The following is a 17,287-nucleotide window of genomic DNA, read 5'->3' as shown; positions in this document are numbered from 1 at the left end:
GCCACAAGTATCAGTTAGAAAGTTCACAGGCAACTATCCTGAGGAGCAAGACACCAGTATGACCAGGCTTTCAGGTGAAGGGCGAGATGAGAGGAATGGGGGGTCTTCAAGAGAATGGCGGTAGCAACAATCTACCTGTCAATCGCTGGAGCGGGGTTGTGCTGCGTCCACGCTGCCAGGAAGGGATCTAGGAGGGCTTCGCTGAAAAGCAGTAAAGGTTCTGCAGAAGAAATTGCATGGAGGAGTACTTAAATAAGCACATTAGTCTTGACCTACACTGTTGAGAGCGGCAATTCCAGCACCTCAGTTGCCTTCATAACCACTGAGTGAAAAGACATCACTTCTGGAGTGGGTGGTCCTGATGGAAAGCCAGCTTCCATTTCCAAGGAAAGAGTCCAGCTCACTTGCATATGACACACCCAGAAACTCCTGGCCCGACCACTGGCGTCATCATGGCTTACGGCAAACTATCAAATTCAGATCTTACAATTTCATGAGTCCTTTGTCTGTAATCTTACTCCTTTGGTAATCTCTGCGACCTTTTGCTGTGGGGTAACTTCGGGGATTGGTGCGGTTGGCACCACCGTAGGTGGAGTATCGGTAGCATCGGTGGAGGTGTCGGACGTGAGTCTTGTACATTTGGTGCGATATTTCTAATAACCAGGTCAAAGGAAGGCCAAGCAGATGCTGGTACAGGTGGTATGGCGGTAAGTCGAGTCAATGGTAATGGCACTGCGGGGGCGTATAGAGCTATGGGGACCAAAGAAGTGCACAGCGGCCTAGACCTTTTGCTGAAAATGGAAAACATTGCATTTAGAAATGTCGCCCGATAAAAGCCTGGAGTTGGGTATCCGTGGAAGGCTGAAGCTGGTAACTCTTAGATGGGTGGAGGAGATCCAGGTAGTTCCAGGGCTAGTTCCAGTGATCCCTGGAACTCTGGGTGGGGTCAACAGGCTCCAACACAACCAGCTTCGAGGACGAAGATTCTGTAGCAATCAGATCACTGGGGTGACTTACTTTTGGAGTGTTTCTTATGGTAAATGTACTTCTATTTCTTACCATTGGAGGAATGCACCGCAGTGTTCCTAAGCGAGACATGGAAAAACGTGGACAGCGACTATCATTCCTGGCCCATGAAGTCCGTCGCCCTTCGCTGTTTGAAGGCCTACCGATGCATGCTCCAACTGAAGTCACAAGACTGGGAGCCATGGTCAGATTCCAGACATTAAAGGCAGTTTCAATGTGGATCAGTAGTAGATATCCGTCTCTCATAGTTCCTACAGAGAAAGTCAAAACATTTAAACGGAGAGAGTATGGCACAAAAAGGTTTTCTCTGCGAGAACAAACTCACGACTCTGAAGAGAAAGCTCCGGATATCGATCGAAGGCGCAGAAAAAGAGAAATAATGATGTTATGCTGGGCTGGATGCTATATGGCTTCGGTGACACCATCTGACCCCACTTATACCACTGATATGAAGACAGCGCCCCATATTGGTGACATACGTGCTTTGAAGCTTCCGGGACCAGTCTGGAATTACTCTACAGGCTATGAGTTTACATGTAGAAGCATCTATCAGAAGGATAATGTTACTTTCCCAGTAATCATCTGCTCTTGGCATGTAGAGCTGTAGATTCACATGCTTTGCATACTCCTGCCATCTAGTGTTGGGTCCGGATGTTTGCAAGATGTCTTTCTTCGAAGAAGTCTTTTCAGTCACGAGGTAGGTGACTACTCCTTTCGGTGTTAGTGTGCATGGGCATCGACTCCATTGTTACATTGTTTTTCCGCAAGAGGGTGAGAATGTAGTAAGTGTAGTACAGAGATGCACATGAAAATAAATGTATAGTGAAGAACTGCAACAACTATGGGTACCCGGGGAGGCGGGTGGGCGCATGTGAATTTACAGCTCTACATGCCAAGAACAGATGCTTACTGGGTAAGTAACATTATCCGTTCGAGGCATGTGTGCTATAGATACACATGCTTTGCATAGACTAAAAAGCAGCATACTCCAAACCCGTAGATGTTACAGTTGTTTGGAACAGTGTTTTAAGTACTGCTTGGCCTACATTAGCCTGTTGAGGTGTTAACACATCACATAATAGTGTTTGGTAAATGTGTGTTGCGTAGACCACGTACCTGCCATACATATATCAGCTAGGAAATGCTATCTAAAAAGGCACCAGAAGCCCCTATTTTGCAAGTGGAATGCGCTCCAGGGGGTATGGTTAAAGCTATTTTAGCTTAGCATAGCATGTTTGAATGCATTTAACAAGCCATCTGGCAATTTCCGATTTAGAGATAGGATTGCCTTTGTGAGGTGGAGCAAATGCAACAAACAGTTTTGTTTTGCGAAAGTCTTTCGTTCTATCTATGTAGTACAGTAAAGCTCTTTTAACGCCAATCGTATGAAGAGGGCGTTCTGCTACAGAATCAGGCTGTGGACAAAAAAAAAAACTGGTAACTCAACGCACAAGTTACTACTTGTGTAACGATAGATCTGTAAGAGACATTAGTTAGTGATAGATTCATTTCCTTAGAATATCCCCAGGCGTCAGTCTGGAACCGGAAATTTTTGCGTAGCAGTACCCTTGCGCGTCGGTAGGCGTCGTCTGCGGCTCCGCGTCCGCCGTCGGCGTCGTGGGCGCGGTGACGACGTCGTCGTACTTAGACGCCACCTTTGCGTGCGGACGTCAGTTCTTAGACACATCTTTTCCGCGCCAGAAGCGCTGAGCCATGTTAAAAACCAACACTGGTACCATTGAAACTAGGGCCCTGAAAGGGGATGACCTTAACCCTAGATATCAGTTCGCAGAACGGGGAGGATGGGTGGGCCGGTAAGGAATCTATCACTAACTAATGTCTCTTACAGATATATCGTTACACAAGTAGTAACTTGTGCATCTGAAAGAGACACGTTATTTGATAGATTCCTTACCTTAGAATAGATACCCCAGCAATACCAACCCCGGCGGTGGGTCTGCGAACCAATAATCACACCAGAAAGTCCTGGAGGACGGAACGGCCAAAGAAGCCATCCCTCCGGACTTGACTGTCCAGGCAATAGTGTCTTGTAAACGTGTGCGGCGAGGCCCACGTAGCTGCCTGGCAAATGTCCTGCAAGGGCACTCCCCGGCCCATGGCAGTTGTAGTCGCCGTGGCTCGGGTGGAGTGAGCCCGCAATCCAACAGGGGGATCCTTTCTAGCCAAGGAGTAGCATGCCTGGATACACAAGATAATCCCTCGGGAGATGGTCCTCTTATGTACCGCCTTCCCCTTCTTAGCGCCCACGTAGCCAACAAAGAGTTGGTCATCCACCCAGAACTGGCTTGTGCGATCCAAGTAGAATGAGAGCGCACGTTTTGGGTCCAGACGGTGGAGCCGCTCTTCCTCTTTAGAGGGGTGCGGTGGCGGAAAGAAGATTGGCAAAGTGATGGACTGCCCGATGTGGAAGGCTGTGACAACCTTGGGCAGGAAAGATGGCTTAGTACGCAACACAACCTTTTCCGGATGGACAGAAAGGAAAGGAGGAGTACAAGAAAGGGCCTGGAGCTCACTCACTCTCCTGGCAGAGGTGATGGCAACCAGGAAAGCATTCTTCAGAGTAAGAAGGCGGAGAGGACAGTTGTGAAGTGGCTCAAAGGGAGCGCACATCAGAAATGTAAGTACAGGGTTCAAGTCCCACTGAGGCATCACAAACGGAACAGGTGGAAACGTGTGTGTGATGCCATTCAGGAATTGATTTAATATTAAGGGACTTGCACAAAGATGGTTGATCAGGCAGCCTTAAGAAGGCTGAAAGGGCAGAAAGATAGCCCTTGATAGTGCCCAGAGCCGAGCCCTGCTGGGCAAGAGAAAGGAGGAAGAGAAGAACCTCAGAAAGAGGGGCAGAGAGAGGATCCACAGCCTTTGCTGTGCACCATGCCACAAATCTGTTCCACCTGCAGGCGTATATCGACTTTATGGAGGGACGCCTGGCTGCCAGAATGATGTTACAGACTTCAGGAGGCAAGTCAAAATGGCCTTAACTGTCGCCGCTCAATCTCCTAGCATGATGGTGGAGACTGGACAGGTTCGGGTGGAGGACCTTCCCCTGCTGCTGCGACAGAAGGTCCCCCCGAAGAGGCAGATGAACCGGGGGATCGACTGACAAACTGAGTAGCTCTGGATACCAGTACCTTCGTGCCCAGTCCGGACCCACAAGGATGACTTGGGCCCAGTCGCGCTTGATCTTCTTCAGCACTCTGGGCAGAAGTGGTATAGGAGGAAAGGCGTACAACAGACCGCAACTCCACTCGCGACGAAAAGCGTCTCCGAGCGAGTGCTGCCTTGGAAATTCCAACGCGCAGAACAGATAACATTGCGCGCTCTCTTCTGTGGCGAATAGATCTAACCAAGGCTCTCCCCATTGCCGAAAGAGGCCTCGCGCTACGTCCGAGTTCAGACGCCATTCGTGATCCATCATGCACCGACGGCTGAGCTCGTCCGCCCTGGCCTTCAGAGAACCGGCCAGGTGTTGAGCCACCAGGGTCATGCCCTGGCGTTCCAGCCATTGCCTGAGGCGCAGAGCCTCCTGGCAAAGGTTCCACGACCCCACCCCGCCCTGTTTGTTGCAGTACCACATGGCGGTGGTGTTGTCTGTGAACACTTGCACAACACTCCCCCGGACAGAGGAGAGGAATGCCTTCAGTGCTAGACGAATCGCCCGTAACTCCAACAAGTTGATGTGGAGCCGTGCCTCTGCCGGAGACCAAAGGCCTCTGATCTCCGCCTCTCCCACGTGGCCTCCCCAGCCCTGGAGGGACGCGTCCGTCACAACTACGTGCTCCGGTTGGGGAAGGGAAAGGGATCTGCCGCTGACCCAATCGCGGTCCGTGAGCCACTACTGCAGCTGTCTCGCAGTGCCCTCCGAGATCAGGACGTGGTCGGACAGGTTGCCCTGATGCTGGGCCCACTGAACCTTCAGGTCCCACTGCAGAGCCCGCATCCGCCACCTGGCGTGATGCACCAGCAGGATGCTGGAGGCCATCAGCCCCAGAAGTCGCAGCTTCAACGTGACCGAGATCCGGGATAACGGCTGAAAGATGGAAATCAGAGCCTGAATATCCCGGACCCGCTGTTCGGGCGGGTAAACCCGAAACCGCGCCGAGTCTAGAACCGCTCTGATGAAGAGGAGCTTCTGAGAGGGGCACAGGTGTGACTTCGGCACATTGATGGAGAACCCCAGCTGGTGCAGGAGATCCGCCGTAGTCTGGAGGTGGCTGACGATTGTCTGGGGCGAGCCCGCCTTCAACAACCAGTCGTCGAGGTAGGGGAAGACTGAAACCCCTGACCTGCGCAGATGAGCAGCGACCACCGTCATCACCTTTGTGAACACCCGTGGGGCACTGGTAAGGCCGAAGGGGAGCACAGTGTACTGAAAGTGCTTGTGGCCAACCGTGAACCGCGTTGGGTATTACCTTGCGGAGCGTGGCTGGCAGCACGTGTGGGTACACCCCTCCCGTGGCCACGAGTGAAAGGCAGCCGATTGCTGGTGTGGGGCCGAGAGGTCCAAGAACTTGGCCGTAGCCCTGGAGTCCTTAAAAACGCTCAAGCTCATGGTCTGCCTTGTCTCCAAAAAGGCGACGGCCATCAAACGGCATGTCCATAAGTGTGTTCTGGACATCGGCCGAGAAATTGGCTGACCTCAACCAGGCCACCTGGTCGTTGCCACCACCGTCGTTGCCATCGCTCTACCCAGTGAGTCGGTGGTATCCAGTCCACACCAGATGGAATATTTGGCTGCATCCCGACCTTCCACAAGGGCTTGGCTGAGTTTGGCCCATACCTTCAACGGACACTCTGGCAGGACTTCCGCGACCGTATCCCACGGAGAGTGGGTGTAGCGGCCCAAGAGGCATGCGGTGTTGGAAGACCGCAGTCCCAGACTAAGGGAGGAAAAGATCTTTTTGCCATACTGCTCATACCTCTTGGATTCCCTATCCGGCGGAGCAGACGGGAATGCGGTCTGGGAATTGGAGGCCTGGATGACCAGGCTCTCAGGGGTGGGGTGGGTGGACAGGAAACATGGGTCACCTGGGGCCGGGTGGTGGCGTCTGGCCACGTTCCTATCTACGGGCGAACCCGTAGCGGGCTTGGACCAAGTGCCCAAAAGAACGTCAGTTAAGGCCTCGTTAAACGGCAGCAGAGGCTCGGCTGAACATGACTGCGGCTTAAGGACCTCGGTGAGGAGGTTAGTCCTCATGGCCGCGACGGGGAGCTCAAGCCCAAGGCCTTGGCTGCCCTCATCAACACCACACTATAGGTTGCCCCCTCCTCCGTAGCCATGCTAGGAGGGGAGAATAAGCCAGTGTCAGGCGAAGTGTCTATACCACTGGCCTCCCCAAGTTCACCTGCCCAGTCCTCATAAGACTGGCATACACGTGCCAGAGGGTCCTCAGACCCCTCCCAATCCTCCTCATCACCCATCACCTGGTACTCCGGGCTAGCAAAGGATGGGGCCAGTTCATGGTAAGTGAAGTCACCAAATGGCGTCTGAATCGGCGCCGAGGAAGGCGTCGGGACGGCACCGCCCGAGGACGGTGCCGGCGATGACACCTGAGGGGTCGGCGCCGGGGAGGCCGTTAAGTCCACCGGCGATGACCCGGATCCGGAAGCGGATCCAGCGGGGCCCTGCGGCGCCGGGCCTTAAGGCGCCGGAGCCGAAGCACCCGACGGCGTCGGGCCGTAGCCCCTGAACCGCTAGGACCCCCAGACGGGACCGCTGGGCCCGAAGGCGCCGCGGAACCCATCGGGGGAGAGAGGGACCTCATGGCCATGAGGAACCGCTCGATCTCCCCCGGCGTCGCATTAGGCCCAGGGACCGGAGGGTAGGAGGCCGGACGCGGCGCTTGCGACACAGACGAGCCGTGTGGGCGGTGCCACCTGAACCCCCGGCCGCGTCGGGGGGAGTCGGAAGAGCGATGACGTCTCTTCGACTTCTTGTGCTTACCTGACTACTTCGACCATGAGGAGTGATGTCGACTCCCGGAGCTATGATGGCTCCGCTCCAGCGACCGGTCCCTCGACCTCCGTCCGGACCGGGACCTCTCTCGGCGCGGGCCGACTGCTGGAGTTCGAGTCACTTACGGGATCGCTCCCGTCTAGCTTTCGAAGTAAGGGCCCGGCAGTCGAGGCAGGTCTTGTCGTCGTGGTCGATGCCGAGACAGTGGAGACACCGACGGTGAGGATCAGTGACCGACATCAGCCGATCGCAATCTTCACAGGGCTTAAAACCAGGCATTCCTATTGGCACTGATCGGAGTCGAAGACTCGAAAAAGGATGATCAAAAGATCAAAAAAGTTTAGTCAAAAAGTGACTAAGGTACGGATCTGCGCTGCTGGCGCGGAAAAAAGAAGAACTGACGTCAGCACACGGAGGCGGCGTCTAAGTACTCAGACGACATCATCACGGCGCCCACGACGGACGCGGAGCCGCAGACGACGCCTACCGGCGCGCAAGGGTACTGCTACGCAAAAATGTCCGGATCCAGTCTGACGCCTGGGGATATTCCAAGGTAAGGAATCTATCACTAACGTGTCTCTTTCAGATTGACTGGTTAATATGAAAAGCAGAAACTACTTTGGGAAGAAAGTTAGGGTTGGTGCAGAGAACTAGCCCGTCTTTGTGTAGCTGAAAGAAGGGTTCTTCTAAAGTTAATTCCTGTAGCTCACCAAGTCTACTCACTGATGTGATGGCAATAAGGAAAGCAACTTTCCATGAGAGGAATTGCAAAGGGCACTTGTGCAATGGTTCAAAAGGTGGGCTCATGAGCCTTATGAGAACCATGTTGCGATTCCACACTAGGACAGGAGGCTTCCTTGTTGGGATTTCACTTTTAAAGCCATTCCTGAAAGCTTTGATTACTGAAACTCTGAATAGTGACAGATGTTGCATATTTTGTAAGTACACAGCTAATGCTGCAAGGTGCAAACAAATATACATGTAAGCCAGTCATGTTCGCTGTAAATGTAACCGGTAACAGGATTGATGTTGTTGTCGCAGTATACAACAAATCTTTTCCATTTTGCTGCATAGCAAGCTCCGGTGGTAGGCATTCTTGATTCTTTTAGAATATTCTTACAGTCTAGTGGTAAATTTAAATTACCAAACTCTATGACTTCAGGAACCAGATTGCTAAACTTGGTTCTTTGGGATTTGGATGTCTGACTTCTCCATGGTTCTGTGTAAGAAGACTGGAAGGAAGATGCAATTTTTGAAGTGGAACTATTGACAGCTCCAACAGGGTGGTGTACCATGGTTGACGGGCCCATGTGGGAACTACTAGAATCAGTGTGAGGGATGTTTGCCTGTTTCCAAACCACACACGGAATGAGCGGGCGAGGTGGAAAGGTGTAGGAAAATATCCCTGGCCAGTTCATCCATAGGGCATTGCCCTATGAGAGCAGGTGTGGGAACCTGGAGCCGAAATTTGAGCATTTTGCGTTTTTAGCTGTGGAGAACAGGTCTATTTGTGGAAATCCCCATTGTTGAGATTACGGAAGGAGAACTTGGGGATGAAGTTCCCACTCGTGAATTTGTCGCCTTCTGCTGAGGAGATCGGCAATTTGATTGTTTACTCCTGGGAGATGTTCTGTAAGAAGATAAATCTTGTGATGGATCGCCCAATTCCAAATGCCTTGAGCGAGTGTTGACAGTTGGAGAGTGTGTGTCCCACTTGCGTCTTCAAATAATACATTGCTGTCATATTGTCCGTTCAGACTAGGACAGTTTGGCTATAAGCGGAGTTTGAGAAGCTTTGAGTGCTAGAAAAACTGCTTGGAGCTCTAGATAGTTTATGTGGAGAGTCTTGTGATTGTTGTTCTAAACGCCATGTATTGTGTAATCTTTGAGATGAGCTCCCCAACCTGTCAAGAGTTGCAGCTGCTATGAGCACAATCTGTGGAACAGGGTCGATGAAAGGTCGGCCTGCTGATAAGTTTTGTTGGTTCCACCACTGCAGAGTGCGATGGGTACGGCCATCTACCAACACTAGATCGATCAACAGACCCTGTGATTAATCCCATTGATGTGCTAAGCACTCTTGTAGGTGGCACATGAGAAGCCTTGCATGGGGTACAATTGTGACGCAAGACGCCATCATTCCCAGCAGTTGCATGAACACCCTGTCCGGTAAGGTGTGGTTGGGTTGAAACTGAAGAATTATAGCCGGAATATTGTGCATTCTGGCTAGCATTTAGGAGAGGCTAGAGCTTTGACTGTCTAGACTGGCTCCTAGAGAAGACTGCATCTGGGACGGATGCAGGTGAGATTTTTGTGTATTGACGGTGGAGCCCAGTTGATGAAGTAGATCTAGTGTGATCTGTGTGTGTTGTAGACAGTTTTGGTAAGTGCTCGCTTTGATAAGCCAGTCGTCTAGACAGGAGAAGACATGAAACTGCTGTGGTCTGAGATGTGCTGCGACTACCGCTAGACATTTGGTAAAAACTCAGGGCGCTGTAGTCAATCCGAATGGAAGCCCTAGAACCGGTAATGCTTTCCTGCTATCACAAATCTGAGGTATTTGCGATGAGCCGGACAAATTGGAACATGGAAAAATGCCTCTTTTAAATCTAGAGTAGACATAAAATCTGCTCTTTGTAAAAGTGGGAGCACCTTTTGAAGTGTCACCAAGTGAAAATGGTCTGACAGTATACAACAGTTTAACTCTCCGAGATCTAGAATAGGTCTTAGGGAACAGTCCTTTTTGGGGATGAGAAAATACAGAGAGTAAACCCCTGAGCTTTGGTACTGTATGGGAACTGGCTCAATTGGTTCTTTAAGTAAGAGGGTCTGGACCTCTTGTTCAAGCAAGTATATGTGCTCTGGAGACAACATGTGAGATAAAGGTGGAATGTTTGGGGTATTGCTGAAGCTCCAGGCAATAACCATGTTGGATAATTCTAAGCCCCCATTGGCCTGATGTTATAGACTGCCAAATGGGGAGAAATTGTTGAAGTCTTCCCCGACAGGTGTGGTATAATCGAGGGGGCGGAAACGTGGGCAAGTCACTGTTTGATGGGGGAAGGGGAGTTAAGGGGTGTGTTGCTCTTACCCCTACCCTTGAAGTTGTTGCCTTATAACCTCCTCAAAAATAATTCTCTGGGGGGAGAGAACTGGTTGTTACCTTTAGAAGTTGAGGGATTTTGATCTGGGGATGGGGTTTTGGTCCCATGTTTGTAAAAGGAGCGACGTAAGGAGCCTCTGTTGGATGCAGACTGGAACGCTCCCATAGATTTGTTCATTTTCAGTGTCCTTCATTTTCCCGAACGCTTGGTCTACGTTAGGACCAAACAGATGTTCTTTATCAAAAAAGTGTTAAGGTTTGATTTTTGGACTTCTGGCTTAAACATTGAAATCCTTAACCAAGCGTGTCTCCTGAGCACATCGTATAGAGGAATTAGAAATTAGTTTACCTTCATTTTCTAAGTCCTGTGCCTTAGACTTATGCACATCTGGGAGATACTGAAGCAATTTGCTCCATCTCATCCCAGTGTGCCCTGTCGTATCTGGCCAAAAGACCCTGCATATTTGCAATACCCCATTGTTTCGCAGCTTGACCAACTATATGCTACCCAGAAGTGGGGATTCGCTTGGACTCGTTCTCTGGCGGAGGAGCATCTCCTGATGTCTGAGAATTGGCCTGCTCACGAGCATTAGACACTACTAGGGAATCTAATGGCAACTGGCTCTTGATAAATATTGGGTCTGTAGGGGAGGCTTTATATTTTTTTCTACCCTAGGAGTTAAGATGCGCGATCTGACTGGGTCTTTAAAAATCTCATCAGCATATCGCATCATGCCTTTAAGCATTGGAAGTGTTTGTGATGCAATACACACAGAGCCCTCAGGTCAAAGAAGGGAAACAAACTGACTTAAAGAGGGGGTGGGGTTCTTTTTAAGGACAGTTTTCCTTACACACCAAAGGTGTCATGCTTCATCATGTGAACTTCCGCTGAAGTACACTGTCCGAAGGCACACACAACGGCATCCATGCGAATGTCAGCAGTTGGAGGAGCGTGTGCACCTTAGGCAATCTGGCTAGGACAGATGTGTCATTTTACCTGACTTCTGCAGGTCCGACCGGTGGATCCATTTGTTTGAATTGCTTGGATCACTGGTTTAGTATCTTACATCCAACATGCCGATGTGTTGTTATTTTTCTTGTTTATGATTCACTTTCACACATCAGTAGCTATTATAGAGATTCTGATGAAATCCATGACACTATCTAGGTCCTAGGCTGAAACATGTTTATGACTACTCAGTACGACTACATCTAATGTATGCAGTCGTACTCTTTGCTTGTAACCCTAGCACAAGGGAGCAAGAATAAAGCTCAGTAGGCTAACCGTGTAGCTAGTTTTACTCACTCACTTACTTACCTGCACTTTCCCCATCACCCCATTTGCTCACATTGGGTTTTAGTTATCCCGCTCACATCTAAAAAGATCTCTGAGCCCCCCCCTAGCAGCGAGGGGGTTGTAGCCCGCATCATGACTAGGTTTCATGATGCGAGGCGGATTAACCATGAAGAAGCATGACACCTTTGGTGTGTGAGGGATAGCATCCTTAAAAGGGTAACACCCCCCCCCCCTCCCTTAAGTCAGTTTGTTTCCCTTCTTTGACATTACTTTGTTGCATCAGACCCGAGGGCTCTGTGTATTGAGGGAGGTTGCCCTTGCTGGTCCCTCATAGCTCCTCAGGCCCCCTCCCCTTGTGTGTGTATACAAAGTGTTTGTGATGACCTGTGTGTGGATTTTAAAGTTGCACACAAAAAAATCTTCCTCAAGTGATTCTTTGTGCAGTGCCACCCCAAGATATTGTGCAGCCCTGGCAATGAGTTCTTGATAGGATGCATTGTCGCCTGGAGGAGATGGTTTAGCTGGGTAAAAGTCTGGATCATTATCACCTGGGGGATCAATTGTATAATCTGTCCATGGATCTGTTAGAAGATGTATCCTCCCGTCAGCATCGTCATCCTCATGGTGAGATTGTGGGGAATCCTGAGGTGTAATTTGCAAAGGATTTGCAGGTAGAGAAGGAGGCGGTGGTAATGGTAGATGAAAGACTTGTAGTAACAGATTTTTTCTTTAAAGGGATCTTGTAAGAAGAGTCCTCATCCTGAAGCTTGCATTTTTGAGGCTGCCTTGTCTGTATATGGCCAGTCTTGGGGTTCATATATAGCTTTTTTTGCTTAGGATCTGGTGTTACTGAAATAATGTCCACTTTCGGATCTGAAGGGGCCGCTTTGTTTCGGCGCTGAAGTTTCCGGTGCCGGTGTCTTCAGTGTCGGAGGACACTGGCCGTTCGGCGCAGATTTCGGCTCTGAAGGTTGCTTGGTTTTCAACATGGAAGATTTCAGTTCAGAGACAGATTTGTGTTTGGAACTGGAGGGTTTCGGTTCCGAGGAGGACTTTTGACGACTCTGTACCGAGCCGGAAGGTTTGACTGGTAGTTTCGAAATCGGGCTCGGAGGCAGGACGTCGGAAACGTGGTCTCGGTACTGACCTTTGCCAGGAGGCAGAGATGGTGCCAAAGCCTTGATTTTTTTCGGAGTTTGTGGGGTGCAATGGGTCTTCTGTACTCACATCACCTTGTCCCTGTGGCAGTTCTTAGGCGTTGAGGTCTATCTCGAGCTCCGATTCAGAGTCTTGTTCGGAGAAGGCTTCCTCCTCCTCTGCCGCTGATGCATCGATATCTTCTTGGCCGAAGATGTCCGGCGTATCTTCAATGCTTTGATGCTGCATCTTTCTACGTTAAGCTAGACGATCGCAAAGAGTTTTCTTTGAACAGAACGATCTGCAAGCGTCGCAGGTTTCTTCTTTGTGCTCAGGAGACAAGCACAAGTTGCACACTTCGTGCGAGTCAGTGCGTGGATACTTTGCGTGGCACCGAAGACAGAATTTAAACGCAGTCCAATCCATCAACAGAGCTGGCTCAGAGTGGTTAGGCTCGAAGGCCGTCCATGAAGCTTTCCGATCAAAAAGCCGATTCCGTTGTCGAAATGATACATGGAGAAGTAAGAACACCTATGGAAACAATACTGTCAAGGGTAGAGAGGATTGCATGTTGAGGGGAACCTGAAGAGCGGTTTCGAACCGGAGCACAGCAAATAAACGATCGAACCCGATGGCGGAACAAACTATTTTACAATGGAGTCGATACCAATGCACACTATTACCGAAAAGAGGAGTCCCCTTACCTCGAGACTAAAAGACTTCTTCAAAGAAAAACACCTCGGAAACATCCGGACCCAACACTAGAAGGCAGGAGTATGCAAAGCAGGTGTATCTATAGAACACATGCCTCGAAAATCCATGTTAGCAGAAACGTCCCAGGATATTGCTCTAAGCTACACACAAATTGCAGCTCTATTCTGCATATGCTTCCATGGACACTGATCTTTATGGCAAACAGGTTATTGGATATTCCATAGCAGCCCAGTGCACAACACATTCTTGCTCTCTTCAGTAGACATATCTATGATGTACACTTGCAGTTGGACAGTGCTTGTTCCCGCATGCATTGTTGGATAGTGCACTAAGCTGCACACATTTTATACTGAACTATTGTGAACATACATAGTCTGAGCCTCCGCCCTCTAACACAGAGTAGGACCTAGCTCCATAATGCACACATGATGAATATTGCTGCATCGTGCAAACAAGAGACACTACTGCATTATTCAAAGCCCATACTGGTAGATTGCTCTATCCTGAAGCTGGTCTTTACGCCAAACATAACAGGAATTTGCACTAGGATGCACATACATTTTAAATGTTGCTTAATCCTGTAAACATAATTGGCTACCACTCTATACTGTAAACATATGTTTCAATGTTGATTTACCTGGAACATGCACACAAAACTGTCAGATAGTGCTGTATTGCATACTTCAATGAGCAGACATCTGATACTGATTCTAGGCATCACACACATTACTGGAGGTTGCTTCGTCCAGGAAGCTCAGATGGATATTGGACACCTGTAACTGGTCACATTACACTATCCTGCACACAAGGTAGGACGCTTCGTATATCTTATACGTGCAATACGATACTACTCTATTCTGCACTTACAATGCTGGACATTGTCCCGGTTACAAATCACTAGCTATTGGCCCAGTCATGCACTCATGTGCCTTCCTTACGGTCCTAAACAAATCATTAGATATTGCTGTATCACGCAGGTGCCTTACTTGCCCTATCACACAGGGGACTTTTTTGCTCTGTCTTGAGCATGCCATTACATAATGTCCATCACATACGTGTCTTCCATGGCCTTTACTGAACAGGTCATATGATACTGCTCATTCACACACGTGTCTTCCATGCTCTTTCCTGAACATGTTATAAGATATTGCTCTATCTCTCAGATGCCTTCCTTGCTCTGTCCTAAAAACATAATTACATACTGTTTTTCTGTCCTAAACACATTATTGGATATTGCTCTATCCAACCTGTGTGCCTTCCTTTCTCTGTCCTGAAAACACTATTGGATTTAGCTCTATCATGCATGTGCTGTCCATGCTCTGTCCTGAACACAAATCACTACGGATTGTTTTTAGTACTTGTGCCTTGCTTCCTTTGCCCTGAGCACATCATTACATATGGCTCTATCACCCATGTGCCTTCCTTGCTCTGACTTGAACGCACCATTCAATATTGCTCTATCGCGCAAGTGTGTTACTTCCTCTGTCATGAAAACAACATAGGGTATTGCTCTATCATGCATGTGCCTCCTTGCACTGTCCTGAACATGTCATTACATACTGTTGCTCTGTCCCGAGCAAGTCAATGGATATTGCTCAATCCTGCCTGTGTGCCATCCTTGCTCTGTCCTGAACCTGTCCTTAAATATTGCTCTGTCACGCACTTTCCTTCCTTGCTCTGTCCTGAACACGTCATTGGATATTGCTCTTTCCCGCCTTTATTCCTCCCTTTGTCCTTCTCAGTCATATAATTTGATGCTACTCTATCCTGCACATGCATCACTACAGATTGTTATATCATGCATGTCCCATCCTTGCTCTGTGCTCAACATGTAACTAGATATTGCTTTATCACACATGTGCCTTCTATATGCACGTAATTGGATATTGTTCGGACATGCATTCCATGCACCGTGCTGAACATGTCACTAGATATTGCACCACGCACATGCCTTCCATGCTCTTCCCTGACCATGTCATGGGATATAAATTACTCACCCGGGTACCTTCCTTGCTCGGCCCTCAACTGGTCATCTCATATTGCTCTTTCCTGCCTCTCTGCCTTCCTTTTTCCACCTCCATCAAATACTCTGATGCTATTCAATCCTGCACACAAATCACCACAGACTGCCCTGTCCTGCTATAAATGTAAAACATCGTTTTATACTGCACTATCTGCACTGGGATCAATAAAAGTTGCTTTGATGGGAACATCTATCATGGCATCTTGCACTATCATTCACGCATAGTCATTACAACTACTCTCTGTGTCACTTATGTCTGCAGGTTGCTGAAGCCTTCACCTGTCCCCAGACATCTGTTTGTGAGTGGAATCTTTGATACGTGTTTATATTGTACCAGGGTCTGCCCGGCACACATACTTTGATTTTTTTTTATTGGTAACACAGATAGGGAATGCCAACGCATTGTGTATTTTTCTAGGGCAAACGTTTTCTTGAATCCACTGTGCTCTGTGTGTTTTATCACTCATGAGTTATGTTTTCCAGAACTCACCTGTGGAAGAAACGATGGACGAGGTGTGAGTCGGGGAGGGGGAGTGAACTGTGGAACCTTTATCGGCTGAGACGTGGTCGCCTGCACCTGCTGTACAGAAAGGAACAGCGCTGAGATGGAGCGTTCAATGACCAGTGCAATCTTTACACTGCAAACAGCCTCCATTCACACAGGATGCCAAGCCTAAACCTGCCCGCAGGGCACAGGATGGTGAACATGTTAAAAAGCATGAGGGAATCACTGGAGCCAAGGCCAGTGCAAGGCATAGTGAACAGAGGAGGTTCACTCTAGCACCTTCATATACCAAGATCTTTCGTACCTGCAACACTACTTTTGGAGCTTGCTTTACTTTTATAGAGATCTGGTGATTCAGCCAGTATACAGACATCTACTAAATAGTTCTTTAAAAAAAGATGACACAGGTGTCAACAGTGGGGCAGTCATTAATTAGATCCCAACTACAGACCGGATCAGTAGAAATCCTCTTTGCTCTGAGGCGGACACACTCAATCTGCTTTTTGAGGCACCACATCTAGAAGATAACTCATTTTATTATTCCACTCTTGTTTCTCCAGTAGGTCGAGTGATCGGCAAAAAACCACCATAGCTAGCAAGATGCAAACCAGTGTCACAGGTAAGGAACAGATTTTCAAAACAAGGGTCTATTCACAGAGTCACACACTTTGAACTGGACAGCATAGTATTATACAAAGGCAGTATGGTATATGTCATTCGTCTATGCAGAATCCTAAAGTTACCTGCCCTTCCATATTTACAAGAATCAGAATCCTAAATGTATGGCCTTGCAAAGGTACGAAGTCAATGTTGCCAATTTGCGCATGTCGGCAGGCGGATAATCCGAAAATCATAGCAGCTACTGCCAATCCACTTGCAGCTTGTAAACTAAAGGCTTCAGGCAAAAGACTGCTCGCAACACCTGAATCATGCAAACGCCTTCTGATTAAGATTTACTCTACAGAGTTTCTAAAGCTTAGACAGAATGGTCACGCAGGACAATAATATTGTAAAACAGTCACTTGACACTTATGCACTTCCGGCATTTTAGTTGGGTAAAAACATTTAAACTATAGATGTAGGACTAGAAAAAAGGAAAGCAAAGAAATGGAATGATCAATGCAACAGTCAAATAAAAAGGAAGTAAATGAATAAGGAAGTCACGATATGCGACAGTAAATAGTCCATTCCAAACAGCCGTAAACTTGTTCAAAGCTGACCCGCGCATGAAAGGAATATCTGCGCAGAATTTATATGGAAACACTGCAAGGCAGGATGCGATTATGGCATCTGATGTGACCATTGCTTTTTAGGACATTACATCTGAGTTAGCATGCAAGTCAACTCGCTTCAGGGGGCGACGTTCTTTCTAAGCAGCATAGTATTGCTTCTTTGAGAATGGTGCTTCTCAGAACACTAAATTTAGTATTAACTAGATGTGGCTTGCATAAGGTTGTCTCTATCAAGGCTGAACAGTCCAGGGCAGCTTCTCTGGCACCCAC

The 17,287-nt window shown here is 48.6% G+C and overlaps 1 protein-coding gene across 5 annotated transcripts in view; it reads right to left on the bottom strand.

The window, feature by feature from the left end:
• Window positions 1-17,287, bottom strand: part of PHF21A (PHD finger protein 21A) — a 679,011-nt gene that overhangs the window by 362,479 nt on the left and 299,245 nt on the right. For 3 of the 5 annotated variants that reach the window (XM_086959648.1, XM_086959652.1, XM_086959650.1), the window contains exon 8: window positions 15,771-15,860. The exons of the other annotated variants lie outside the window; for them this stretch is intronic. In XM_086959648.1, the coding sequence (XP_086815774.1) occupies window positions 15,771-15,860 (90 nt within the window). The remainder of the gene's footprint in view (window positions 1-15,770; window positions 15,861-17,287) is intronic. 5 annotated transcript variants of the gene reach the window in all.

This window comes from Lissotriton vulgaris, chromosome 2_2 (genome assembly GCF_964263255.1).
Source record: "Lissotriton vulgaris chromosome 2_2, aLisVul1.2, whole genome shotgun sequence".
Taxonomy (NCBI): domain Eukaryota; kingdom Metazoa; phylum Chordata; class Amphibia; order Caudata; family Salamandridae; genus Lissotriton; species Lissotriton vulgaris.
This window is presented reverse-complemented; position numbering and strand designations above follow the sequence as displayed.